Source organism: Mustelus asterias, chromosome 25, assembly GCF_964213995.1.
Source record: "Mustelus asterias chromosome 25, sMusAst1.hap1.1, whole genome shotgun sequence".
Classification (NCBI taxonomy): domain Eukaryota; kingdom Metazoa; phylum Chordata; class Chondrichthyes; order Carcharhiniformes; family Triakidae; genus Mustelus; species Mustelus asterias.
Genome location: NC_135825.1, coordinates 4,040,377 through 4,067,334, shown reverse-complemented (window position 1 = coordinate 4,067,334; position 26,958 = coordinate 4,040,377). Strand labels below are relative to the sequence as shown.

Genomic DNA, 26,958 nt, shown 5'->3' with positions numbered 1-26,958 from the left:
GCATCCTCTTCATAACTTAATTTCCTTTTTGTAAATCGATTGAAAATCCATGGGGAAATGTCAAAATCTCGGAGTTATTGAACCATGTTGGTTGTTGACAAAACAAAAATGGAAATAGATAAAAGATAATGACCTCTGCGTTGAAAGAGTCAGAACGGTACAGCAATTCTTCAAGAAGTCTTCAGAGTTCAGCATCAGTAAATGAAAGTTTATAAAGTTCTGTTTTTTTTCCCCAACTGCTAGAAGGTTGAGCCGTGTAGATCGGAAGTTTGAATCCTTGGTTAATGCTTGGTTCGCTGTTCTAAGAGAGTATGCTGGGCATTGATGCTGGGATCAACCTCAGCACTCCTGAGTAAGGCAGTGAAACACCACCTTTGGATCCTGCAAGCCCTTGGTGGGCTGGCCGTTGTGTGTGGGTATAAGATTGGTTCAGCATTTCCACTGCAGAAACTCACCAATGCGCCCCCTCCCCCCAAATCTGTGGCCTCCACCACCTCCGGGTTCCCCCTCCAACTCACACACCAGCTTGACTTGGACATACATTGGCCATTCCTTCATTGTTGTTTATTTAACCTCCTGGAACTCCCCCCCCCTGACTGCAGCAGTTCAAGGAAGCGGCTCATCACATTCTCAAAGGAGCAACAAAGGGATGAGTGAGAAGTGCTCATGGTGACACCCATAATCCCAACCAATTATTTTTCTGTGCCTCCCTATTGTTGGCTATTATCCCAGAATTCACTCCTGTTTTCCACCTGGATGAGGTACAGGAAGATCCCAGGTGCCCTGGAAACATACCCCAGTAAGTGTGAGTGCCTTCGGGAGAGAAAGGGTAATTATTTTATCTAATTTCATCTCTATTTTTGTGAATTGCCTGCAGGATGAGTGGGAACTACTTACAAAACGTGGGCAAGTGGATAATCCTGCTCAGTGTGTGCCTGATAACAATCTGGGGAAGAGTGAGTCTGGCTTCAACCCACCATCGAAGCCACTCAGGTACGTAAAGATATATATCATCAGCGTATTTTAAATCTGTACCTTCTATTGTTCTGGGCATGAGATAACCACATTTCGGAAGACTTCAGTTCTACACAGCATCGGTGGCATTTAGGGCGGCACAGTAGCACAGTGGTTAGCACTGCTGCTTCACAGCTCCAGGGACCTGGATTCGAATCCTGGCTCGGGTCACTGTCTGTGTGGAGTTTGCACATTCTCCCTGTGTCTGTGTGGGTTTCCTCCGGGTGCTCTGGTTTCCTCCCACAGTCCAAAGATGTGCGGGCTAGGTTGATTGGCCATTCTAAATTGCCCCTTAGTGTCCCGGGATGCAAAGGTTAGAGGGATTAGTGGGTAAATATGTAGGGATATGGGGAAAGGGCCTGGGTGGGATTGTGGTTGGTGCAGACTCGATGGGCTGAATGGCCTCTTTCTGCACTGTAGGATTCTATGATCTATATCTAGAACACAGCATTCAGTTCTTGACACTGCCCCTCATGAATGATAGAGTCATAGAGGTTTACAGCATGGAAACAGGCCCTTCGGCCCAACTTGTCCATGCTGCCCTTTTTTTTTAAACCCCTTAGCTAATCCCAATTGCCCGCATTTGGCCCATATCCCTCTATACCCAATGTACCCATGTAACTATCTAAATGCTTTTTAAAAGACAAAATTGTACCTGCCTCTACTACTACCTCTGGCAGCTTGTTCCAGACACTCACCACCCTCTGTGTGAAAAAATTGCCCCTCTGGACACTTTTGTATCTCTCCCCTCTCACCTTAAACCTATGCCCTCTAGTTTTAGACTCCCCTACCTTTGGGAAAAGATATTGACTATCTAGCTGATCTGTGCCCCTCATTATTTTATAGACCTCTATAAGATCACTCCTCAGCCTCCTACGCTCCAGAGAAAAAAGTCCCAGTCTATCCAGCCTCTCCTTATAACTCAATCCATCAGGTCCCGGCAGCATCCTAGTAAATCTTTTCTGCACTCTTTCTAGTTTAATAATATCCTTTCTATAATAGGGTGACCAGAATTGCACACAGTATTCCAAGTGTGACCTTACCAATGTCTTGTACAACTTCAACAAGACATTCCAACTCCTGTATTCAATGTTCTGACCGATGAAACCAAGCATGCCGAATGCCTTCATCACCACTCTGTCCACCTGTGACTCCACTTTCAAGGAACTATGAACATGTATCCCTAGATCTCTTTGTTCTGTAATTCTCCCCAATGCCCTACCATTAACTGAGTAAGTCCTGCCCTGGTTCAATCTACCAAAATGCATCACCTCTAAACTAAACTCCATCTGCCATTCGTCAGCCCACTGGCCCAATTGATCAAGATCCCGTTGTAATTGGAGATAACTTTCTTCACTGTCCACTATGCCACCAATCGTAGTGTCATCTGCAAACTTACTAACCATGCTTCCTATATTCTCATCCAAATCATTAATATAAATGACAAATAATAGTGGGCCCAGCACTGATCCATGAGGCACACCGCTGGTCACAGGCCTCCAGTTTGAAAAACAATTATTTGCAATCACCTGTCAAGAAGCCAATTTTGTATCCATTTAGATACCTCACCCTGGATCCCGTGAGATTTAACCTCATGCAACAACCTACCATGCGGTACCTTGGTGCAAAGAAATTCACCAAAATGAGCCAAATGGTTAAATTATGAGGATAGAAACATAGAAAATAGAAGCAGGAGGAGGCCATTCAGCCCTTCAAGCCTGCTCTGCCATTCATTTTGATCATGGCTGATCATCGAATTCAATATCCTGATCTCTCCTTCCCTCCATATCCCTTGATCCTTTTAGCCCCAAGAGCTATATCTAATTTCTTCTTGAAATCACACAAAGTTTTGGCCTCAACTACTTTCAGGGGTAATGAATTCCACACATTCACCCCCCTCTGGGTAAAGAAATTTCTCCTCACCTCAGTTCTAAAAGGTTTACCCCTTATCCTCAAACTACGACCCCTAGTTCTGGACTCCCCCACTATCGGGAACATTTTGAATCTACCCTTTCTAATCCTGTTAGAATTTTATAAGTTTCTATGAGATCCCCTCTCCAATGAATAGAATCCTAACTGACCTATTCTCTCCTCAAATGGGAGTCCTGCCACCCCAGGAATCAGCCTGGTAAACTTTCGCTGAACTCCCTCTATAGCAAGGGCATCCTTCCTCAGATGAGGAGGCAAGGCTTGTATTTCCTTAAGCGTAGAAGATTTAGGCGTGATCTGATTGGGGTATTTAAGATGTTAAAGGGATTTGATTTAATAGGTGGAGGGAAACTAGAGACAAGGAAAATGGGGGCATCACTTTGAAATTGGAGCTAGACTATTCAGGAGTGAAATTAGATAGCAGATTCCCACACAAAAGGATAATGGAGATCTGGAATTGTTCCAAAAGATTCTGGATGTTTTATGTCAATTGAAGCTTTCAAGATTGTGATTGATAGATTTTTGTTGGGTATCAAGGGATACGGAATAAATGCAGCAAAATGGGTTTGAGATACAGATCAGTCACGATTGAATAGAAACCTGCAGGGCTGAATGGCCTACTTTTTAAGACATGTTTTCCTTTGTGAGATTGATGGGTATGTGATCCAGAAGGCAAGCAGAGCAGAAGGTATCACACTGAACAACTGTTTCTGAAGAAAACTTTTCTCTTGAGAATATTAGGCTGAAAGGTGACCCAATCGAGGTCTTCGAGGGTTTTGAAGAATGAGAGGTGATCACATTGAAGCTTACAAAATTCTCACAGGACTTGACAGGAAGGATGTTTTCTCCTAGCTGGGGGTGGGCAGGATGGGTCTAGAACCAGGGGGAAATAGTCTCAGAATCAAAGGTTGGCCATTTGGGACTGAGATGAGAAGGAATTCTTCATTCAGAGGGTGGGGAATCTTTGGAATTCTCTACCCTGGAGAGCTGGAGAGGCCTAGCGATGGAATATGTTCAAGACAGAGATTGATAGATTTCTAGATATTAAGTAGATTAGGGATACGGGGAAAGTGCAGGAAAATGATGTTGAGGTAGAAGGTCAGCCATGATATAGAACATAGAACATAGAAAAACTACAGCACAAACAGGCCCTTCGGCCCACAAGTTGTGCCGAACACATCCCTACCTTCTAGACCTACCTATAACCCTCCATCCTATTAAGCTCCGTGTACTCATCCAGGAGTCTCTTAAAAGACCCTATTGAGTTCGCCTCCACCACCATTGACGGCAGCCGATTCCATTCGCCCACCACCCTCTGTGTGAAAAACTTCCCCCTAACATCTCCCCTGTACCTACCCCCCAGCACCTTAACCCTGTGTCGTCTCGTAGCAGACATTTCCACCCTGGGAAAAAGCCTCTGAGAGTCCACCTGATCTATGCCTCTCAACATCTTATACACCTCTATTAGGTCTCCTCTCATCCTTCGTCTCTCCAAGGAGAAAAGACCGAGCTCCCTCAGCCTATCCTCATAAGGCATGCCACTCAATCCAGGCAACATCCTTGTAAATCTCCTCTGCACCCTTTCAATCTTTTCCACATCCTTCCTATGGTGAGGCGACCGATCTAGTTGAAAGATGGGGCAGGTTTGAGGGGCCAAATGGCCTACTCCTCCCCTTTCCTATGTTTGAAATGCTGGAAGGTTCTGATAAAGTAGGCAGAGAAAGAATGTTTCCAATTGTGGGGAAGAGTCTTCAATATAACATAGTTACTGTGGAAATTAAGTTGTAATTCCAGCTATGGCCAAATATTTAATTCACTTTTGTTCTGCAAGATTAAGGCTGCTCACTTCAAATAAAGCACCTTGGGGTTGCTGGGACTTGTGAAACTATAGTTAAAAGCAGCTAAAAACTGCAGATGCTGGTGCGGAAATTAAGTTACAACAACAACAAGGCAACTCTTGTCAGCGAGAATGGAAAAAAACAGAATGTGGTTGCGCACTCAGGAAAGAGACTAATCTAATCTTGTGTCAGTTTCATAAACACTGCATTCCAGGCCTTGGCCACAAAGACAGGTCACCATGACAAATACCAAAAAAAAGACATGTTAACATATTATGCTAATGAAGGAGACAGTTTTCTATTGGATAAGAAAGGGCAAAAAGCTATGCTATGATTGGTGGACTATATATGCAAATGAAGGATTAGAAAGGGGCCAGCACAGTGGTTAGCACTGCTGCCTCACAGCACCTGGGACCTGGGTTCGATTCCAGCCTCGGGTCACTGTCTGTGTGGAGTTTGCACATCCTCCCCGTGTCTGCGTGGGTTTCCTCCGGGTGCTCCGGTTTCCTCCCACAGTCCAAAGATGTGCAGGTCAGGTGGATTGGCTATGCTAAATTTCCCCTTAGTGTCAGGGGATCGGTAGGGTAAATATGTGGGGTTAAGGGAATAGGTCCTGGGTGGGATTGTGGTCCGTGCAGACTCGATGGGCTGAATGGCCTCCTTCTGCACTGTAGGGATTCTATGGGTAAATTTGCTCGTTTCTCCTTTGCTATAATTAACTATAACTGCTAATTATCTGTATGAATCGGGTGAACACCTTGTAGTGCATTGCGCTGAATGTGTGTTCTCCTTACTTCTCGTCAAGTAATAAAGCTTGTAAGTTTAATTACTCTTAGTGCCTCGTGTTGATTGTACCCAGATATCCGACATTACCAAGAAATCCAATAAATAATTCAGGTGAAACTTCTTCACGGAAAGAATGTGGGATTTGCTATTAGAAGGAGTAGTTGATCTGAATGGTATCGATGCATTTAAGGGGAAACGGGATGAACACAAGAGGGAGAAAATAATTAAAAAACCACACTGGTAGAAATAGAGGAGGATGGATGGGAGGAAGCTCAACTGGGGCATAAACACAGCATCAACGGCTGTTTTCCATTATTCTTTCATGGGATGTGGGCATTGCTGGCAAGGCCAGCTCTTGTTGCCCATCCCTGATTGTCCTTGAACTGAGGGCAGTTAAGAGTCATTGCTGCAGCTCTGGAGTCATATGTAGGCCAGACCGGGTAAGGACAGCAGATTTCCTTCCCTAAAGGGCGTTAATGAATCAAATGGGTTTTTGCAACAATTGAATATAGCGATGCTCGATGTTACCTGTTCCAGGTTGTCCTCAGTCACTCTGCTTATCTTTGTTCTGCAGTATATACACATTCTGATCACTTTATGTGCCGCTATCAGCACCCTTCCTAGCCATGATCACCATCATTTACAATCCCTTTGTCTTTTTGTCGATGTCATCTTTGTCAATGGGTTCAAATCCTACCTTTGAGCTCAAGTTCTAGGCTGATACGCCCAATGCAATCCTGAGGGAGTGCAGCACTGTCAGTGGTACCAGCTATCAGATAAGACATTAAACTGAGGCCCTGTTTGACCTTGTGGTAGTTATAAAAGATCCCATTAAATTATTTTGCACAACAGGGAAGTTCTTCCTGTTATTATGACCAACATTTTCCTCTGCAACCACACCCACTGATAGAGATTATCTTTAAAAAAAAGACTTAGAATCATAGAGTCCCCACAGTGCAGAAGGAGGCCATTTGGCCCATTGAGTCTGCACCAAATCTCCAACCGAGCATCACACCCAAGCACTGTCCCCATAGTCCCACATATTTACTCTGCTAATCCAATTAGCCTACACATCTTTGGACACTAAGGGGCAATTTAGCATGGCCAATCAAGCTAATCTGCACATTTTTGGACTGTGGGAGAAAACCGGAGCACCCGGAGACACTGGGAGAATGTGCAAACTCCACACAGACAGTGACCCAAGGCTGGAATTGAACCCTGGTCCTTAGCTAGCGCTGTGAGACAGCACTGCTAACCACTGTGCCACCGTGCCGCCCTTGAATTTATATAGCGCCTCTCTTAGCAACATTCCCAAGTATGTTACAACCAATCAAGTACTGTTGGATTGTGGTTACAGTTGGAATGTGGGAAACACAGCAGCTAAGTTACCCCAAATTCCCACAACAGCAATGTGATGATGACCAGATTTTGGTGATATAGTTTGAGGGATAAATATTGGTCAGGACATTGGGGTTAAATCCCCTGCTCCTCTTCCGAATAGTGCCTGGGGATGTTTCACACCTGCCAGAGAGGACAGATGAGGCACTCCATCACCCCAAATGGATCAAATGTCTTCTGCCGAACACAGATGTAAGAAATGAATAATTAATAGAGAGAAGTGAAAGCCCTCAGCGAGATTCATCAACATGTACCCATCTCGTCAAAGTCTGAGCACATTGGTCAGTATTCCAGTAAAGTTAAATTGACAGTGGAGTCAGTGTTTCACTGGGATTATGAGGTATGAACAAGATTGTTTTACTGTGTAAGACACCTCGCAAGGACCCCGTCTGCAAGGAACTTAATTGAATTCATTACCACAAACCATCCAATCTTGTTCAAGAATATTTTTGATTGAAATAAATCTCAGGTCAATTCTCTTGCCATTTGTGAGTGTGACCTGGGATTGGAGGTGTCTGTAGCAGATCATTTATTGAAATAAATTGTTTTTTAATTGTTTACCATAAAAGAGGCAGTAGAAAATGTTGATGTACAGCTTTGTGTACACAACATTTTGGATACAATATAGGTAAGAGGGAGGTACGGTGGCACAGTGGTTAGCACAGCTGCCTCACGGTGCCAGGGACCTGGGTTCGATTCCTGGCTTGGGTCACTGAGCGTGCAGAGTTTGCACGTTCTCCCCGTGTCTGCGTGGGTTTCCTCCGGGTGCTCCGGTTTCCTCCCACCGTCCGAAAGACATGTTGGTTTGGTGCATTGGCCATGCTAAATTCTCCCTCAGTGTACCCGGACTGTGGCGACTAGGGGAATTTCACAGTAACTTCATTGCAGTGTTAATGTGAGCCTTGTGACACTAATAAATAAACTTAAGGCTTCGCGTGTAAAATAATGAAATAGCCATTCAGAAGTAAATTTATTTTGAGAAACAGTTGGGTTGCTTTGGTAATCTCACAACAACAACTCGCCCTATTGATCATAGAATCCCTACAATGCAAAAGGAGGCCATTCAGCCCATTGAGTCTGCACCGACTCTCCAACAGAGCATCCTACCCTGGCCCCATCCCTGTAACACCATGTGTTTCGACCGCTAATCCCCCCAAACCCACACCGGTATTTTCCGGCCACGCTCGCCCCAAGGCTGGAAAATCCTGCCCGTGGTCAACCCGGTTTCCCGTGGTGGGCAAGACGGGAAAATTCCACCCTAAGTGCTAATTTAGCATAGCCAATCCACCTAACCTGCACATCTTTGGACTATGGGAGGAAACCGGAATACCCGGAGGAAACCCATGTAGACATAGGGAGAACGTACAAACTTCACAGAGACAGCGATCTGAGGCTGGAATTGAACCCGGTCCCTGGCGCTGTGAGGCAGCAGTGCTAACCACTGTGCTACCGTGCTGCTGTAATCCTACTTTTATTTGCTGCCGTATTTATTTCCTATCCCCAGTTACTCTCAGCACCTTACTGTCAACCACAAAGTGTAGACTGATGGGATAAGGGTGGTCGATCCCCTTCCCTGGAGGATATTTTTGAATCAATTGAGTTTTTATGATAATCTGACATAATTCACTATGTTTTTCCTCCTGTCTCCCAGCCCATAAATGATCAGATTTATTTAATTCAATTTTACAATTTTCTGGTGAGAATTGAACTCGAGGCCCTTTGTGTTGTGAATAAATCCACTCGCAGACACGGAGCGCAGCAACACCCAGCTCCTGTCTCAGGCTGAACAGGACTGTTCATAAACTCAGTGTCCAACTGGACCCGGGGTTGAGCTTTCGACCGCAGATCTCCTCCCTCACCTCAATATTTCCACCTCCGTATTTCAGGCCACTTCTGCCCAACCCTGGCTCATCTGCGGCTAAAATCCTCATCCAAGACCAGATTTGACTGCTCCAACTCTGCACTTCCTCTCAATTTGGCATGTCAGCTACGACTCTCACCAACGTTTACAGATGCACCACAGAAAGCATTCTTTCTGGTTGTATCATAGCTTGGTATGGCTCCTGCTCTGCCCAAGGCAACAAGGAACTACAAAAGGTCGTGAATGTAGTCCAATCCATCACGCAACCCAGCCTCCCATCCATTGACTCTGTCTACACTTCCCACTGCCTCGGCAAAGCAGCCAACATAATTAAGGACCCCACGCACCCCGGACATTCTCTCTTCCACCTTCTTCCTTCGGGAAAAAGATACAAAAGTCTGAGGTCATGTACCAACCGACTCAAGTTTCTTCCCTGCTGCTGTCAGACTTTTGAATGGACTTAACTTGCATTAAGTTGATCTTTCTCTACACCCTAGCTATGACTGTAACACTACATTCTGCACTCTCTCCTTTCCTTCTCTATGGACCGTATGCTTTTTCTGTATAGCATGCAAGAAACAATACTTTTCACTGTATGCTCATACATGTGACAATAATAAATCAAATCAAATTTCCCCTCCTCCATAAACTGGAGTTTATCCAAAACTCGACCACCCAGGTGTCCCAGCTCACACCAAGTCCCGTTCGCCCATCACACTTGTTCATGTTGAGATAAATAGGTTTAAGGTGAGGGGAAGGAGGTTTAGGGGGATGTGAGGAAAAACCTTTTTACCCAGAGGGTGGTGAGGGTCTGGAATGCGCTGGCTGGGAGGGTGGTAGAGGCGGGTTGCCTCACATCCTTGGATGAGCACTTGGCACGTTAACATTCAGAGCCAAGGGCCAAGTGCTGGCCCATGGGACTAGGTGGGAGGTCAGCTGTTTCTCGTGTCTTGGTGCAGATTCAATGGGCTGAAGGGCCTCTTCTGCGCTGTATGATTCTATGCTACAGATCTAGCAACACATCAATTTTAAATTTCTCATCCTTGCTTTCAAATCCCTCCATGGCCACCACGTCCCCCTCCATCTCTGTCACCATCCCCCCCCCACATCCCTTTGTGCTCCTTGAATTCTAGCCTCCCATGTCTCCCTGGTTTTGATTGCCCCTGAGTTTTGGAATTTCCCCCTCCCTCAGAATCTCCATCTCTCTGCCGTGCTCTCCTCATTTTTGGAGCTCAAAAATGATCTCTCTCACCAAGGGTTTATGATCTTTCCAGCTCTTTTCACAGAGGTGGGAGAGCTCCATGCCTGAGTCAAAACGGCGCCAGAGACCCCATTCCAAAAGTCCCACCCCCAAATCCCGACTCCCCATTCTCGCTGGGTGGGGGAGGGAGATGGGGAGCGTGTGGGGGAGGGTTCAGGGATGGTTCAGAGAGGCTGCTGTACATATAACAATGAAGCTGCCTTCAAAGAGGTCCAATTTTTGTTGCTTCAATTTTCAAAACATAATTGAGGAAAAAGTCTAAACCTGCAGGAGTTATTTGGAACGGTAAGGCCCCCGATGGTTGAGGTAATCTGCTCCTTTGGAGTGGTAAGTATTCTTTGGGAGCAGCCAGATGTTCTTTGGTATTCTTAAGAGAAGATGTGAATGTGCATAAAAAGTGGATAAGCTCAGTAGAACTATCAAACTGTCAAGTCATTTAAATCATAGTCTTCTCAATTTTGGGGAGAAAAACAAAACATTGCTGTGGTAGCTTGCAATTTCACAGCTATCTCTTGACACAAATCTATCATTATAACATTAGTGCCGCATGACTGATTCCACAACCTATCATTGTCACAGTGGGGGGGGGGGGGGGCCCTGTAAGGTACAATTTGATTGACAGCTCCAAGTGGCTACTAAGTCTTTGATGAAGCTCTATGAATGCAAATGTTATTTCATAAGGCATTAAGTACTTGAAGGAATTTAAATATATTTAATGGGATTTTATGAATGAGTTATTTTTAATGAAATCTGCAATACACACTTCAAACAGTATTTTATTTCATCTCAACATGGCTCCTGAGGTCTGCCCATGGTGGATGCTAGGTGAGTTTGCTTGGAACATGTAAGAGCAAAGGGTGGTGCGTTGGGGATCATGGGTTGGCATGAGTTAGCACTACATTGATATAAGGGCTATGCGAGTGCGTAGAGTGGCATTGGTTAGTATGGAGGGTATGAGGGATAATGAGGGTACGTAGAAGAGGCATAATATGACTTGGAGGGTGTGGGTGGGTTGGCATGAGTGGGGATTGGGAAGTGTGTGGGGTGGGGGTGAATGGTTATGAGCGACAAGGGCTAATTTTATCATCAATGGGACAAAGTCTAAGAGCAGCGAAGTGGGCCTTTTAATGAATCTGTCCCAGCAACCTTTGTTGCTGACTCTGAACTCTTTCTGGGGTCGATGGGCCAACTCCAGTTAGCATAGCCCTGCCCCCACTCCGACCCACCTAATGAAAATCTGAAGAATTGGGAACTTTCCTGACTCTGAGCTCTTGACTTGGGAATGGAAATGGTTCCATTATTCTATTGTTCCAATTTAGCAGCAACCCCACATAGATCCTTTCTTTGGATCCAAACAGCAGAATCTCAGAGAGACTTATTTCCGTGCAGATTCCAACTTCCAACTTCAGAGAGGGGAAACGAGAGGCACTGGTCTCTAACAACTCCAAGCGGCATCTGACTTGAATATCTATGTAAGCCTAGCTCCACCCAGTCCCCTGTCAATCATCCTAATCAAGCTCTACTCTGCAAAACACAGAGGAACACTAAAAAAAGAGAACAACAGTCCAGATTAAAACAAGCATTCTAGCAATTATACTGCTGCAGTAACAATAGGGGATGCTGGTTATAGATCCCGCGGCACAGGTTGGAAAAACTGTTAGAAAACTGCTAAATGAAACAATCCTGCACAAGGGCTGGCATGGTGGCACAATGGTTCAATTCCGGCCTTGGGCCACTGTCTGTGTGGAGTTTGCATATTCTCTCCGTGTCTGCTTGGGTTTCCTCTGGGTGCTCCAGTTTCCTCCCACAGCCCAAAGATGTGCAGGTTACGTTGATTGGCCATGCTAAATTGACCCTAGTGTCAAGGGATTAGCAGGGTAAATGTGTGGGGTTGCGGGAATGGGGCCTGGGTGGGATTGTGGTCGGTGTAGACTCGATGGGCTGAATGGCCTCCTTCTGCATTGTAGGGATTCTATGATACATGCCTCAAATAAATTTCTTAAAGGCACAGACAGTATCATCACACTTTGTCCATTTCTTGTTCTCTCCTGTCTTTCCTCCTCTCTCTCTGTTTGTCTCTTTCTCAATCTTCTTAAGTCTCTATCTGTGGATGGCTGTCTTTTTCTGTGTTTCATCATTGGTCTGTGCAAATGTGTCTCTGTCTCTCTGTCTGTCTGACTCTATTTCTCTGTCTGTCTGTGTCTCTCCCTCTCTCTCTCTGCTTCTTTCTGCCTTTCTCTGTTTGCCTGTATTGGTGTTTGTCTGCCTGTAGCTCTCTGCGTTTTCAGATCTCTCTCTCTCTCTCTTAGTGTTCTGTGTGTTTCTCTTGCTCTCTCTCTCTCTCTCTCTATGTTTCGGTGTGTTTCTCTCTCTCTCTCTCTCTCTATGGTTCTGTGTGTTTCTCTTGCTCTCTCTCTCTCTCTCTCTCTATGTTTCTGTGTGTTTCTCTGACTCTATCTCTAGCTCTTTCACTATCACTCCTTTCTCTGGCTTTTCAACTCATTCTCAGTGGTACCAGCTGATTGGTTAGTTGCTGGAGGCCATGACCTCATGTCCTCTCTTTTTCCCAAGAAAGGGCCAGGAAAATTGGCCCCACCCAAAACCAGCAACCAGATCAGATGAGCAAAATGTTCTCTAACTCAGTGGCTTTCCCTGACAATTGTGTTTAAACGCTGCAGCACTCACTGTACTGGGTTGCAGTAAGTACGTGCCACATTCAGAATCTATTGACTCAATAGTACAGAGGCGCATTAAATGTTAATCAGGGTTAAAGCAACAAACTATTTAAACTTAATCTTCCTAATCACTTTCGGAGAGATGATTTTTATTATGTTGAGCTCACAAAGATCGAGATTGTACCAAGTTCATTTAGAAAATAAGCAATGAAGTAGAGTCAGTCTGTGGGGAGCCGTTTTAGTTTTTATCACAGTCCCATCAGTCACCAAACCTGTAATAATGCATTATTTTTATGATAAGTGGAATATAGTCAATAAACATTCTTTATAAACATCTCAGTAAAACTGTGGTTTGACTTGCACAGTCAGTACCATGGGCAAAACGTTCTCGCTCAGTGCAGTACTGAGAGAGTGCTGCACTGTCAGAGGTGCCACTTTTTTGATGCGACATTAAAGGTCTTGTCTGTCCTCTTAGGTCAATATCAAAGAGCCCACAACCACTATTTTAAGTGAGAGCAAGGAAGATCTCCCCAGTCTCCTGGTCAATATTCATCCCTCACTCAACATAATGACCACAAGAAGATTATCTTTTTTTTAAAGTTTATTTATTAGTCACAAGTAGGCTTACATTAACACTGCAATGAAGTTACTGTGAAAATCCCCTAGTTGTCACACTCCAGTGCCTGTTTGGGTACACTAAGGGGCAATTTAGCATGACCAATGTGCCTAACCCACACAGTTTTGGATTGTGGGAGGAAACCGGAGCACCCGGACGAAACCCATGCAGACACGGGGAGAACGTGCAAACTCCACACAGACAGTGACCCAAGCTAGGAATCGAACCCGGGACCCTGGCGCTGTGAGGCAGCAGTGCTAAACACTGTACCACCGTGCCGTCCCAATCTGGTTATTATCATAGTGTTTGTGGCAACTTTATGCAAATTGGTTATTGTTTTTCCTATAGTACAGCAATAATTACGCTTCAAAGGTACAAGAATCATCGAATCCCGACAGTGCAGAAGGAGACCATTCAGCCCATTGAGTCTGCAATGACTTTGCGACAGAGCATCTTACCCAGGCCCTATCCCTGTAACCCCACGTATTTACCCCAATAATCCCCCTAACCGACATATCTTGGGACACTGACAGGCAATTTAGCATGGCCAATCCACCTAACAGCACATCTTTGGAGTGCGAGAGGAAACTGGACCGCTGAAGTGCTCCCCAACAGGAAGAGAACAGTCTTGCCTGGTGATTGTTGAGTGGTGTTCATTCATCCGTTGTCGCAGCGTCTGCATGGTTTCCCCAATGTACCATGCCTCGGGACATCCTTTCCCGCAGCGTATCAGGTAGACAATGTTGGCCGAGTTGCAAGAGTATGTACCGTGTACCTGGTGGATGGGCATTCGGCCTCTGATATTCGGGTAAGTGTTCTCCAAGGCGACCTTCACGACACACGACGGCGCAGAGTCGCTGAGCAGAAACTGATAGCCAAGTTCCACACACATGAGGACGGCCTCAACCGGGATATTGGGTTCATGTCACACTATCTGTAATCCCCACAGCTTACCTGGGCTTGCAGAATTTCACAGGCTGTCCTGTCTGGAGACAATACACATCTCTTTGACCTGTCTTGGTGCTCTCTCCACTCACATTGTTTGTACCTTTAAGACTTGATTAGCTGTAAGTATTCGCATTCCAACCATTATTCTGTAAATTGAGTTTGTGCCTTTATATGCCCTGTTTGTGAACAGAATTCCCACTTACCTGAAGAAGGAGCTTAAGGCTCCGAAAGCTTGTGTGGCTTTTGCTACCAAATATACCCGTTGGACTTTAATCTGGTGTTGTTAAACTTCTTACTGTGTTTACCCCAGTCCAACGCCGGCATCTCCACATCATTGAATTTATAGCCAGGATTCAGGAAGATTGGAGAATGTGTTTCAGAAACTCCTCCTGTGGAAACCTGCAGTCATCTTTCATAAACAAATATACCTTCTAAATATAGAAAATAAAATTTACATTTCAATATTGTCCTTAACCCCAGGATGTTCCAAAGCATTTCACTCCCAATGAAGCGTTTTGAAGTGTAGTCACTTTAGCAATGTAGGAAATATGGCAACAGACTTATGCACAGCAAGATTCCATGAAGAACAGTGTGATAATGATCAGATAATCTTCAGTGGTGATGTTGATTGAGGGGATAAATATTGTACATAAACCATGAATGGCACGGTGGTGCAGTGGTTGGCATTGCTGCCTCACAGCGCCAGGGACCCGGGTTCAATTTCAGCCTTGGGTGACTGTCTGTTTGGAGTCTGCATGTTCTCCCCATGTCTGCATGGGTTTCCTCTGAGTGCTCTGGTTTCCTCCCACAGTCCAAAGATTTCAGGTTAAATGCATTGGCCATGATAAATTCTTCCTCAATGTACCCGAACAGGCACCAGAGTGTGGTGACTAGGTGATTTTCACGGTAACTTCATTGCAGTGTTAATGACCCGGGTTCAATTCCAGCCTTGGGCGACTGTCTGTGTGGAGTCTGCATGCTCTCCCCATGTCTGTGTGGGTTTCCTCTGAGTGCTCTGGTTTCCTCCCACAGTCCAACGATGTGTAGTTTAGGTGGATTAGCCATGGTAAACTTGCAGGATTAAGGGGGTAAGGTGAGGTGGTATGATCCTGGGTAAGATGCTCATTTAGAGAGTCAGTACAGACTCGATGGACTGAATGGCCTCCTTCTGTACTGTAGGGATTCTATAACCAGGGAGAACACCTCTTCAAAATGTGTCCGTGGGATATTTTACAGCAGATCGGGCCCTCAGTTTAATGTCTCGCCCAGCAGTGCAGCACTCCCCCAGTGCTGCGCTGGGAGTGTCAGCCTGGATCTCTGGAGTGGGACTTGAACACGCAGCCTGCTGACTGAGAAGTAAGGGTGCTCTCAACCAAGCCATAATCCAGTCAAATCGTGCGGGATCTCCAAACCCACATGGGTGTGCGGTAATCTGATGCACACTACTCAATGGAGAGAGTGCTGAAGGGGTTAGTTCTTCACCCTTGTTTGTGTTTTGCAGTGGTTCATGTTAAAGCTGGAACATGTGAGGTGATCGCTGCTCATCGATGCTGCAACAAGAACAAGATCGAGGAACGTTCGCAGACAGTGAAGTGCTCTTGCTTTCCTGGACAGGTGGCTGGGACAACACGAGCGGCCCCCTCCTGTGTCGATGGTAAGAAGTTCCAACTAAATTGAAAGAATTGCAAGTGAGATTTCTGACACCACGGGCAGATAGGGAATGAGATAGAATTTCTGTTCTGGTGTTTGTGCTCCACATGAGCCTCCTGCCATAGTGACACAGTGGGTAACAACCCAACCTCTGACCCAGAAGCTCTGGGTCCAAGTTTCACTCTAAGGTTGATGGTCGTAGAGTCACAGAGTCATAGAGGTTTACAGCATGGAAACAGGCCTTCGGCCCAACTTGTCCATGCCGCATTTCCCAATTGCCAGCATTTGGCCCATATCCCTCCACACCCATCTTACCCATGTAACTGTCTAAATGTTTTTTAAAAGACAAAATTGTACCTACCTCTACTACTACCTCTGGCAGCTCATTCCAGACACTCACCACCCTCTGTGTGAAAAAATTGCCCCTCTGGACACTCTTGTATCTCTCCCCTCTCACCTTAAACCTATGCCCTCTAGTTTTAGACTCCACTACTTTTGGGAAAAGATGTTGACTATCTAGCTGATCTATGCCCCTCATTATTTTATAGATCTCTATAAGATCACCCCTCAGCCTCCTACACTTCAGGGAGAAAAGTCTATCCAGCCTTTCCTTATAACTCAAACTATCAAGTCCCGGTAGCAACCTGGTTAATCTTTACTGCACTCTTTCTAGGTTAATAATATTCTTTCCATAATAGGGTGACCAGAATTGCACACAGTGTGGTGAACCATAGATGGTTACCACTATGGGTACTGAACTATGGATGGTTAGCACTATGGGTACTTGTACATATGTTACTGTTGTCACTGTTGGGGTTAGGGTTGGGGTGTTCTACCTGTTGGTATTGTTCTGTGGTACACTCCGGTTGGCTCCGCCTACCTGTAGGAGTATAAAGGTCACTGCACTGCCGGGTGACCCTTTAGTCTGGGATTGTATTGTTATATAGTGTGCTCCATTCTTGTTACTAATAAAAGCCTTTATTTCCCCGGGTACGATCCAGCCTCCCGAGTGATTTAATCGCGCATCACACAGTATTCCAAGTCATGGGAGGTGTGTGTCTAATGTGGCCAAACAGGTTGATTATCAGCCTGTTAATCATTCCGATACACCCGATGACAGGTGGTAAGAGTGGGAGAGTTTTCTGGTCAGTCACGTTGAAGAAGGCAATGGCAAACCAGTGCCGCACTTTACCAAACGTAAGCATGGACCAATCCAGTGGAAGTCCATGGTTGTCAATGCCCTCTAAGGGTCTAGTACCTGAGTGAGAAGGAACCTCCTGTCAGCCATCTCACCATATCAACTGAATCATTCTGCGTAGAATAAAATGCTCTGGCCCATTTGTGCCTGTTGTGGCTCTTTGGAGGAATGATCCAATGGACGGCATGGTGGCACAGTGGTTAGCACTGCTGCCTCACAGCCCAGGGACCCAGGTTCGATTCCCGGCTTGGGTCACCGTCTGTGCTGAGTCTGCACGTTCTCCCCGTGTCTGCGTGGGTTTCCGCCGGGTGCTCCGGTTTCCTTCCACAGTCCAAAGATTTCAGGTTAAGTGCATTGGCCATGATAAATTCTTCCTCAATGTACCCGAACAGGCACCAGAGTGTGGTGACTAGGGGATTTTCACGGTAACTTCATTGCAGTGTTAATGTAAGAATACTTGTAACTAATAAATGAACTCAATTAGTTCCACCGCCCCCCACCTTGCCTTTTCCCCACAGCCCTGCATGTATTTGTCTAATTTCCTTGTGGAACTTATTTGCTTCCAGCACCATTTCCTGCAGCAGATTCCAGATCCCAATAACTTGCTGTGTAAAAGCATCCTCCTCATCTTGTATCTGCTTCTCTTGCCAATGGCCTTATATCTGTGGCCTCTGGTTACTCACCTTTCTGATAGCGCATTCGCTTTCTCCTTATTTACTCGATCAAAACCCATCAGGATTTTGAGTGCCTCAATTAAATCCCCCTTTTAACTTTCTCTTCTCTAGAAAAAACAACCCCAACCTCGTTACTCTCACCACACAAATGCAGTCCCTCATCGTCGCCACCTTTCAATTTATCACCCTTAGGCTCTTATCTCGATTTCCCCTAAACCTTATTCATCTCAAACACTCCCTGTATAGTGGGTTCCGTATTCTCAGCACTCTCCCAGTAAAGAGTTGCTCCTGAATTCGCTATTTAATTTATTAGTGTTAGACTCCAGATCAGAAAGTCTAAGGTGTGTTATGAAGTCAACCTAGACCATAGGTTTTGCTTTGAACTTTGGTATGGGTAAGCGCATGTTTCACTCCAGGTCAGGTATGATTCAAGTGATCCACTAGGGAGCTTTTCTCAACCAAAGTTTATTTAAGAATACAGTTAATACATAATAAGACAAGTAGCAATAACTTATACCAATTGATATGGATCAGGCTAGAAACTCCAAAGTACTTTATGGAGATTGCCTGAACCATATGTTTTGCATCTTGAATTTGGCTAGGATAAGCATGAAATGTTTCACTTCAGGTATGATTCAAGTGACCCACTCGGGAGCTTTTATGAAACAAAGTTTATTTACGAATATAGTTAACATGTACAGAAAGAAAACCTTTTAACAATTACAAAACAAAAGACAACAATCACAATAATGTATTAATCCTTAATTGAATATTAAAACTGTTCCAACAAGCCAAAACCATTTCTGGACAAAATCCTTTTCACAGGCTTAACTCAGCATAGATTAAAATCTCACTTGAGTGGAATTGAGTCTTTTCAAAGCCTGCACTTTCCTTCCGGAAGGCAAAATGTTGCCTTGAGATAACCAGCAGAATTTCCAAATAGAATAGGGCGATAAGGAGACAGAGAGAGAGAGAGAGAGAGAGACTTCAGCTTCTTTCTTGCTTGATGCCCCTGCTAAAACTCAAAACTAAACTGCAGCCTCAGAACTCTCAAAACTGAAACCTTAAACTCACTGGCAAGAAAAATAATTGTCCATGTACATATGACCTTTTCTCTTAACAATGCAGGATCGTAAAACTAATCCCAGAGTAAACACAAACAATCCCATTTAAACCACTTAAGAAGCAATAATAAAGGACAATTCCAGTCAAGTCGGCAAAAATGACATCACTGACGCTGCGAGAGCTGCAGAGATCATGATTTTAAAAAAACCTTTCTCAAAGGTACACTAACGTCACACAATTACAAGCAAGAAAAAAACAACCATGATATTGTACATACCTTAACAGCTAAGAGTCCGACACCAACATTCTAACAAACATACACCCCGGTTTCAGTTTAGCACAGAAAATAAGTAAGCTCACGTGATACTGGATCTTGCAACTTTCCAACTCCCTCTGTGGCTTACTCCTTTGGATGGTGAGTTGAAAATGCAGAAGACTTCTGACCCTGAAACTTTCAGCTCACTTTGAGAGACAAAGGCACTCCTTGCCTCTAGTTACTAGCCAGCCAGCCACCAAGAGCTAAATTTCCAATCCCAGGGAGAGACACAGAAACACTGCTTTTAGTCTGGAATCCAACAGCTTCTAACAAACTGAAAGCAAACCTTGGATTCCTCTATGAAGGAACCACCTGACCTTGACCTGTTAATCAGCCTTTCCCCCGACAATTCAAAAGGGTCACAAAACTCGTAAAACTCCAGAACATTACATTAGGCCCAATTTAAAAATAAATATTGCTGCAATAAACGGACAGGCAGCTCATGCCACCTTATAATGGCAGAGAACATTCTTAGGTACATTTCTTAAAGGCACAGTGGCGTCACTAGATTTGGACTCCTCCAGCAAATGTTCAGCATTGTCTCAACGTCCACCTTATCAAGCCTCTTGGTAACTTTTAAGATGTCTATCAGGTCACTCTATTTCCTTCACTTTTCCAGAGGTGAGGACAGAGTTTCCTTCACTGTGATTTGTTTTTCTAAACCCATTCATGGGATGTCGGTGTTGCTGGCTGGACCAGCATTTATTGCCCATCTCTGGTTGCCCCTTGAGAAGGTGGTGGTGAGCCGCCTTCTTGAACCACTGCAGCCCATGAGGTGTAGGTACACCCACAGTGCTGTTAGGGAGGGAGTTCCAAGATTTTGACCCAGCAACAGTGAAGGAACGGCCAATATGTTTTAAAGTCAGGATGGTGAATGACTTGGAAGGGAACTTGTAGCTTGTGGTGTTCCTGAGTGTCTGCTGCTCTTGTTCAGCAAGGTGGTAGAGGACAGGGGATTGGAAGGTGCTGTAGTGCATCTTGTAGATGGTACACACAGCTGCCATTGTGTGGAGGGAGTGAATGTTGAAGGTGTTGAATGGTGTGCTAATCATACAGGCTGCTTTATCCTGGATGACTTTTTGAGTGTTGTTGGAACTGCACCCATCCAAGGAATTGGAGAGTATTTCCACTTAGACCATAAAACCATATGAAATAGGAACAGGAGTAGGCCATTCAGCCCCTCAATGAAAACGTTTAAATTTACTTATTAGTCACAAGTAAAGCTTACATTAACACTGCAATGAAGTTACTGTGAAAATCCCTGAATCGCCAATGGACCTAACGAGCACATCTTTCAGACTGTGGGAGGAAACCGGCGCACCCGGAGGAAACCCACGCAGACATGGGGAGAACGTGCAAACTTCACACAGACAGTGACCCAAGCCGGGAATCGAACCTGGGTCCCTGGCAATGTGAGGCAGCGGCGCTAAATACTGTGCCACCGTGCCACCCTACGCTCCACCATTCAACAGAATCATGGCTGACCCAACATTTCCCATGTCCACTTATCTGTAGCCCTCAATTCCCTTACTGATCAAAAATCTATCTATCTCAGTCTTAAATATACACAAAGACTCTGTCCCCACAGCTCCCTGTGGCAAGGAGTTCCAAAGACTTACAACCCTCTGAGGGAAGAAATTCCTCCTTACCTCAGTCTTAAATTGGCGCCCCTTTATTCTGAGAGTACATTGCTCCTGGACTCACACATGAGGGGCATCATCCTCTTAGCATTTACCCTGTCAAGCCCCTTAAGAATCCAAATTTTGATTTGATTTATTATTGTCACATGTATTAACATACAGTGAAAAGTATTATTTCTTGCATGCTATACAGGCAAAACATACTGTTCATAGAGAAGGAAACGAAAGAGTGCAGAATGTAGTGTTACAGTCATAGCTAGGGTGTAAAGAAAGATCAACTTAATGCGAGGTAGGTCCATTCAAAAGTCTGACAGCAGCAGGGAAGAAGCTGTTCTTGAGTCGGTTGGTCCGTGACCTCAGGCTTTTGTATCTTTTTCTCGACGGAAGAAGGTGGAAGAGAGAATGTCCAGGGTGCGTGGGGTCCTTAATTATGCTGGCTGCTTTGCCGAAGCAGCGGGAAGTGTAGACAGAGTCAATGGATGGGAGGCTGGTTTGCGTGATGGATTGGGCTACATTCACAACCTTTTGTTGTTCCTTGCGACTTGTGACTTGTGCCTTGTAGATGATGGGCAGACTTTGGGGAGTTAGGAGTGAGTTACTTGCCGCAGGATTCTCAGCCTCTGACCTGCTCTTGTAGCCACAGTATTTATTTGGCTAGTCCAGTTCAGTTTCTGGTCAATGGTAACCCCCAGGATGTTGATGGTGGGAGATTCAGCGATGGTGATGCTGTTGGATGAAGATGGTTTGATGCTCTTTGATTGTCGCAATGGAGATCTTACTTACATTTTGTTGCGGGGCTGGTTTGGGGCAGTGTTGCGGGACTAAGGGGAACCTTATAGATTTCTGCTTGGCTATCAGGAAGTACCGGTTAAATGCCTGGGTGAAGGTCAATGTTCCTCGTTGAATGAGAGAGGCCCTGGAGAGCATTACTGAACCTCTTCCACAGAGGGGGAGGGAAAGGAACTTACATTTAAACAAAGTATACTGGTCCTGTTAGTGGACTAGTAATCCCGCGGCTCTGATCCACAATGGCAGTTTGAGAGTTTGGATGTGGTTTATAAATGTGGTACCAGTAGAATTACCCATGATGCTGTCAGATTGCCGTACAAACCCAGTTGTTTTAGAAATGTCCCTTAGGGAAGGAAACCTCCCTCCTTACTCACTCTGGTTTTATATGTGACTCCAGTCTCAACCTAATTGTGAATTAACTGACATCTGGAGTGGTTTAGCAAAGGCTCCAATTGTATTAAATCTCCAACAGGAGATTTGAGACCAGGGAGAGTTCAGCCAGGATCTGGTTGAATGGCGGAGCAGGCTTGGAGAGCTGAATTGTCCACTTTGCTCCTAATTCCTATGTTCCTATGTAATGGCTTGAGGAGAAAGCTCAATTCCAGCTTCTCACTGCAACTGGGGATGCACATTATACTGCTGCTCTGGCCAAACATGCCCTCATGCTGAGAATGAATTCAAAGGAATCCCTGCTAACCACAAGACTAATGCTTCCATCCAGTCACACCCCCAACCTTTGTGTGACATATCCATCAAGGGTCATTGCTAACAAGCCCTGACCCTGTTATCAAACGGTTCACAGAGCTCCATCATCAATAAGGAATAATCAGTAGTTCTGTCTGCTGCATATAATGGGCAATTATTGCACCAATTTTATGCCTTCCTCAGTTTCCCCTTGCCCTGCTTGGCGCAGGGATAGTGGGCAGGGAGCAGGATAAAGAGAGGGCGGATTTTAAGGAAGAGGTGGGTCAGATGATCAGCGCTTGAGCCTTGATCTTTGTTTTGTTGCTGCCGAAATATAACTGAAAGGACGAGTAGCCAATAATTAATCATTGGTGACTAATAGTTAACGACCAGTAACTAACAGTAACTAATATTGGATGAGTATTGGCTCAAACATCAGAATTTAAAACCACCGCATAAACCCTGAAGATAATGATTCCAAGAGAAACGTTAACAAGTAATAGTGTTGGAAAGCAGCCAATGGGCTACCACTTATCAGTAATTCTGTCACAGTTATTCATCTGAGGGAAAGCAGTTGTCAGAAGTTCAGTGACCTTTGGTCCGATTAATGACCTTCATGGTGGGTGTGCATATAACTCCCTGTAACTGTACTTGAGTGATCAGCAGTCAGAAGTCACTCAGCTTCGTAAGAACATAAGAACTAGGAGCAGGAGTAGGCCATTTGGCCCCTCAAGCCTGTTCTGCCATTTAGTAAGATCATGGCAGTTCTTTTAGTGGACTCAGCTCCCAGGAGGTGGGATTCTCCAGCTGTCCGTTCCCCATGACTGGAAATTCCCGCCAAAACTCAACAGACCTTCCACTGGTCCGTTGAATTTTCTGTCTTGCCCTCAATAATCTCCAGACGGGCAAGACGGGAGAGTTTCAGCCATGGTGTATGAATGATTTTAGAATCGCTGTCTACAATTCATCAAGCAGCCCACTGACTCAGGAACCTCTGATAATTCACCATGGATTTTGTTTTTTTGGGGGGAAATTACCATGATTACCTCATGATTGTTAAATGGCACAGTGGCACAGTGGTCTGTGCTGCTGCCTCACAGCACCAGGGACCCGGGTTCAATTCCCGGCTCGGGTCATTGGCTGTGTAGAGTCTGCACGTTCTCCCCATATATGCGTGGGTTTCCTCCGGATGTTCCGGTTTCCTCCCACAGTCCGAAAGATGTGCAGATTAGGTGGATTGGCCGTGCTAAATTGCCCCTTAGTGTCAGGGGATTCGTGGGGTAAATATGTGGGGTTACGGGGATAGTGTGGGATTGTTTTTGGTGCAAGCTCGATGGGCTGAATGGCCTCCTTCTGCGCTGTAGGGATTCTATGATTCTCTTGTGTGGACCTTGTTCTGTATCGAGTGCAGCTGCCGCTGAATATTCTGGGGTAAACTGAAGCCTTTAAATGAGCAAAATCTCAAAAGTGTCCAAGTTAGGATTGGGGTTGAGGTCAGGGACTTTGGTTATGTTTAAAGTTCGGTTTAGAGTCAGGATTCAGGCTGGAGTCACAATCAGATTAGTGCCAGGTCTTGTCATGGTAATAATTAAATGTGGTTGTGGACACCAGCGTTAGGTACAATACGACGCACTCTGTACTACATGGGGTCACCTGACCTGAGGGGGACAAAGGTCAGAGAGCACATGTAAGAGAAGGATGTAACAGAGTTGCAGGTGCTCTGCAGTTGTGTGTTCATGTTGTGAAAATGTGTTATTAATAAAGTTAGTTCGCAGGGATGGTTTTGGTCATCCTGCATCATGGAAACCAGACACAGGGTGGGATTTTCCAACCACGTTCGCCCCAAAACCGGAAAATCCTGCCAGAGGTCAATGGACCTTTGCCCGGTCTGCCCCTCCCCCGCTACGATTCCCATGGCGGACAGGATGGGAAAATTCCCATGATGGTGTTGGGAATGAATGAAACATGACAAACCACCAACAGAGGTCAGTTTGAACATAAGAACATAAGAAATAGGAGCAGGAGTAGGCCATCTGGCCCTTCGAGCCTGCCCCGCCATTCAACAAGATCATGGCTGATCTGAAGCGAATCAGTTCCACTTACCCGCCTGCTCCCCATAACCCCTAATTCCCTTATCGATCAGAAAACTATCTACCCATGATTTAAACATATTCAACGAGGAAGCCTCCACCACTTCAATGGGCAGAGAATTCCAGAGATTCACTACCCTCTGAGAGAAGAAGTTCCCCCTCAACTCTGTTCTGAACCGGCCCCCCCCTTATTTTGAGGCTGTGCCCTCTAGTTCTGGTTTCCCTTCTAAGTGGAAAGAATCTCTCCACCTCTACCCTATCCAGCCCCTTCATTATCTTATATGTCTCTATAAGATCACCCCTCATCCTTCTAAACTCCAACGAGTACAGACCCAATCTGTTTAATCTCTCCTCATAAGCTACACCCCTCATCTCCGGTATCAACCTGGTGAACCTTCTCTGCACTCCCTCCAAGGCCAATATATCCTTTCGCAAATAAGGGGACCAAAACTGCACACAGTACTCCAGTTGCGGCCTCACCAGTGCCTTGTACAGTTGCAGCAAGACCTGCCTGCTTTTATATTCTATCCCCCTCGCGATAAAGGCCAACATTCCATTCGCCTTCTTGACCACCTGCTGCACCTGCAGACTGAGTTTTTGCGATTCGTGCACAAGGACCCCCAGGTCCCTCTGCACAGTCGCACGATGTAATTTTTCTCCTTTTAAATAATATTCCAATTTACTATTATTTCTTCCAAAGTGGATAACCTCACATTTGCTAACGTTATATTCCATCTGCCAGATCCTTGCCCACTCGCTCAGCCTATCCAAATCTCTCTGCAGACTTTCCACGTGCCCATCCATGAACCCGTCCAAGTTTTTCTTAAATGTTAAAAGTGACCCCGCATTTACCACTTTATCCGGCAGCTCATTCCACACTCCCACCACTCTCTGCGTGAAGAAGCCCCCCCTAATATTCCCTTTAAACTTTTCTCCTTTCACCCTTAACCCATGCCCTCTGGTTTTTTTCTCCCCTAGCCTCAGCGGAAAAAGCCTGCTTGCATTCACTCTATCTATACCCATCAAAATCTTATACACCTCTATCAAATCTCCCCTCATTCTTCTACGCTCCAGGGAATAAAGTCCCAACCTATTCAATCTCTCTCTGTAACTCAGCTTCTCAAGTCCCGGCAACATCCTTGTGAACCTTCTCTGCACTCTTTCAACCTTATTTACATCCTTCCTGTAACTAGGTGACCAAAACTGTACACAATACTCCAAATTCGGCCTCACCAATGCCTTATATAACCTTACCATAACACTCCAACTTTTATACTCGATACTCCGATTTATAAAGGCCAATGTACCAAAGGCACTAGAATACAAATGAGGTCAACAGACCTTTCCATGGCGCGCCCCTCGCCCGCTCCGATTCCCGGGGTGGGCGGACCGTTAACATTCAGGCTTCAGAGCTGGAGAAGAACCTTACACATCAAAATCACCCCTGTCACCATTCGGAACACCCATTGGAAGAATTGTGAAAAAAATCCCACAGAGATACAGAGATGAGTAAAAGGCAAAGCAAACTGATCAAAACAGAGGGCGAAAGAATAGATCAGAGACTTTGGCTGGGATTTTATGACCTTTCCTGGACGAGGCTCGTAAAATCTCACCCGGGGCCAACGGAGAATTCTGTTCTGCGAACTTTCCCCGCCCCAGTTCCTGGGTGGGCGACGTGGTAAAGTTCCGGCCTTTGTGTACTTGAGTAGGCTGTACTCACAATCTGTTTTGTTCCAACAGAAACTAATCTGAAGTGGGTTTTTTTTGGTTTTGAAAAAAGGAAATGCCGTGATAATAATTGATTGTGGTTATAGACTCCGGTATTAGATACTGTATGGTACACATTGCCCTACGTTGGATCATTTGACCTGGGGTTTGAAGGTCAGATAGCACATATAAGAGAAGTTTGTACCAAGGCTGCAGATGCATTGTAATTGTGTGTTCATGCCATGAAAATTTATTATTAATAATGTTTGTTCACGGGGTATTAGTGTTAGTCACCCTGCATCGTAAAAGCAGGAGAGGTTTGGGATCTTTTAGGATGTGTTCTCTCATTGCGAAGCCCAGCGTTGGGAGAAGGTGATGGGGAGAAATTCATTTCAGTTTCTGTCTCACTGTGGGTGCTTTCTCTTGATTACAGCTTCCATCGTTGTTCAGAAGTGGTGGTGCCACATGGAACCATGTTTGGAGGGTGAGGAGTGTAAGGTTCTCCCAGATCTCAGCGGCTGGAGCTGTAGCACCGGAAACAAAGTCAAAACCACCAAGGTTAGTCCCAGCTTTTCACCAACGCTGCAGCGACACCCGCCCAATGCACAATTAGTCATCGGACCTGCGCAGTCGACCCTCATTGCAAAATTCTCACCCTTGTTTTCAAATTCCTCGATGGTTTTACCTCCCCCTCCCGAGCCCTCCATCCTTACAGCTTCCTGCAATCACTGCGCTCCTCCAATTCTGGCCCGAGTTAATTTACAAGCAAATGGAATTGTTCAATATCTTGGCATCACTTTTCCACCAGAGTATCTGTAG

General features: G+C 45.3%; 1 protein-coding gene across 1 annotated transcript; it reads left to right on the top strand.

Annotated features, from left to right (window-relative positions):
* Nucleotides 1-878: 878 nt before the first annotated feature.
* On the top strand, nt 879-26,958 carry tafa3b (TAFA chemokine like family member 3b). Its single transcript, XM_078241929.1, has 3 exons — nt 879-993; nt 15,828-15,980; nt 26,573-26,958. The coding sequence occupies exons 1-3, from the start codon at nt 879-881 to the stop codon at nt 26,956-26,958; spliced, it is 654 nt and encodes a 217-aa protein (XP_078098055.1).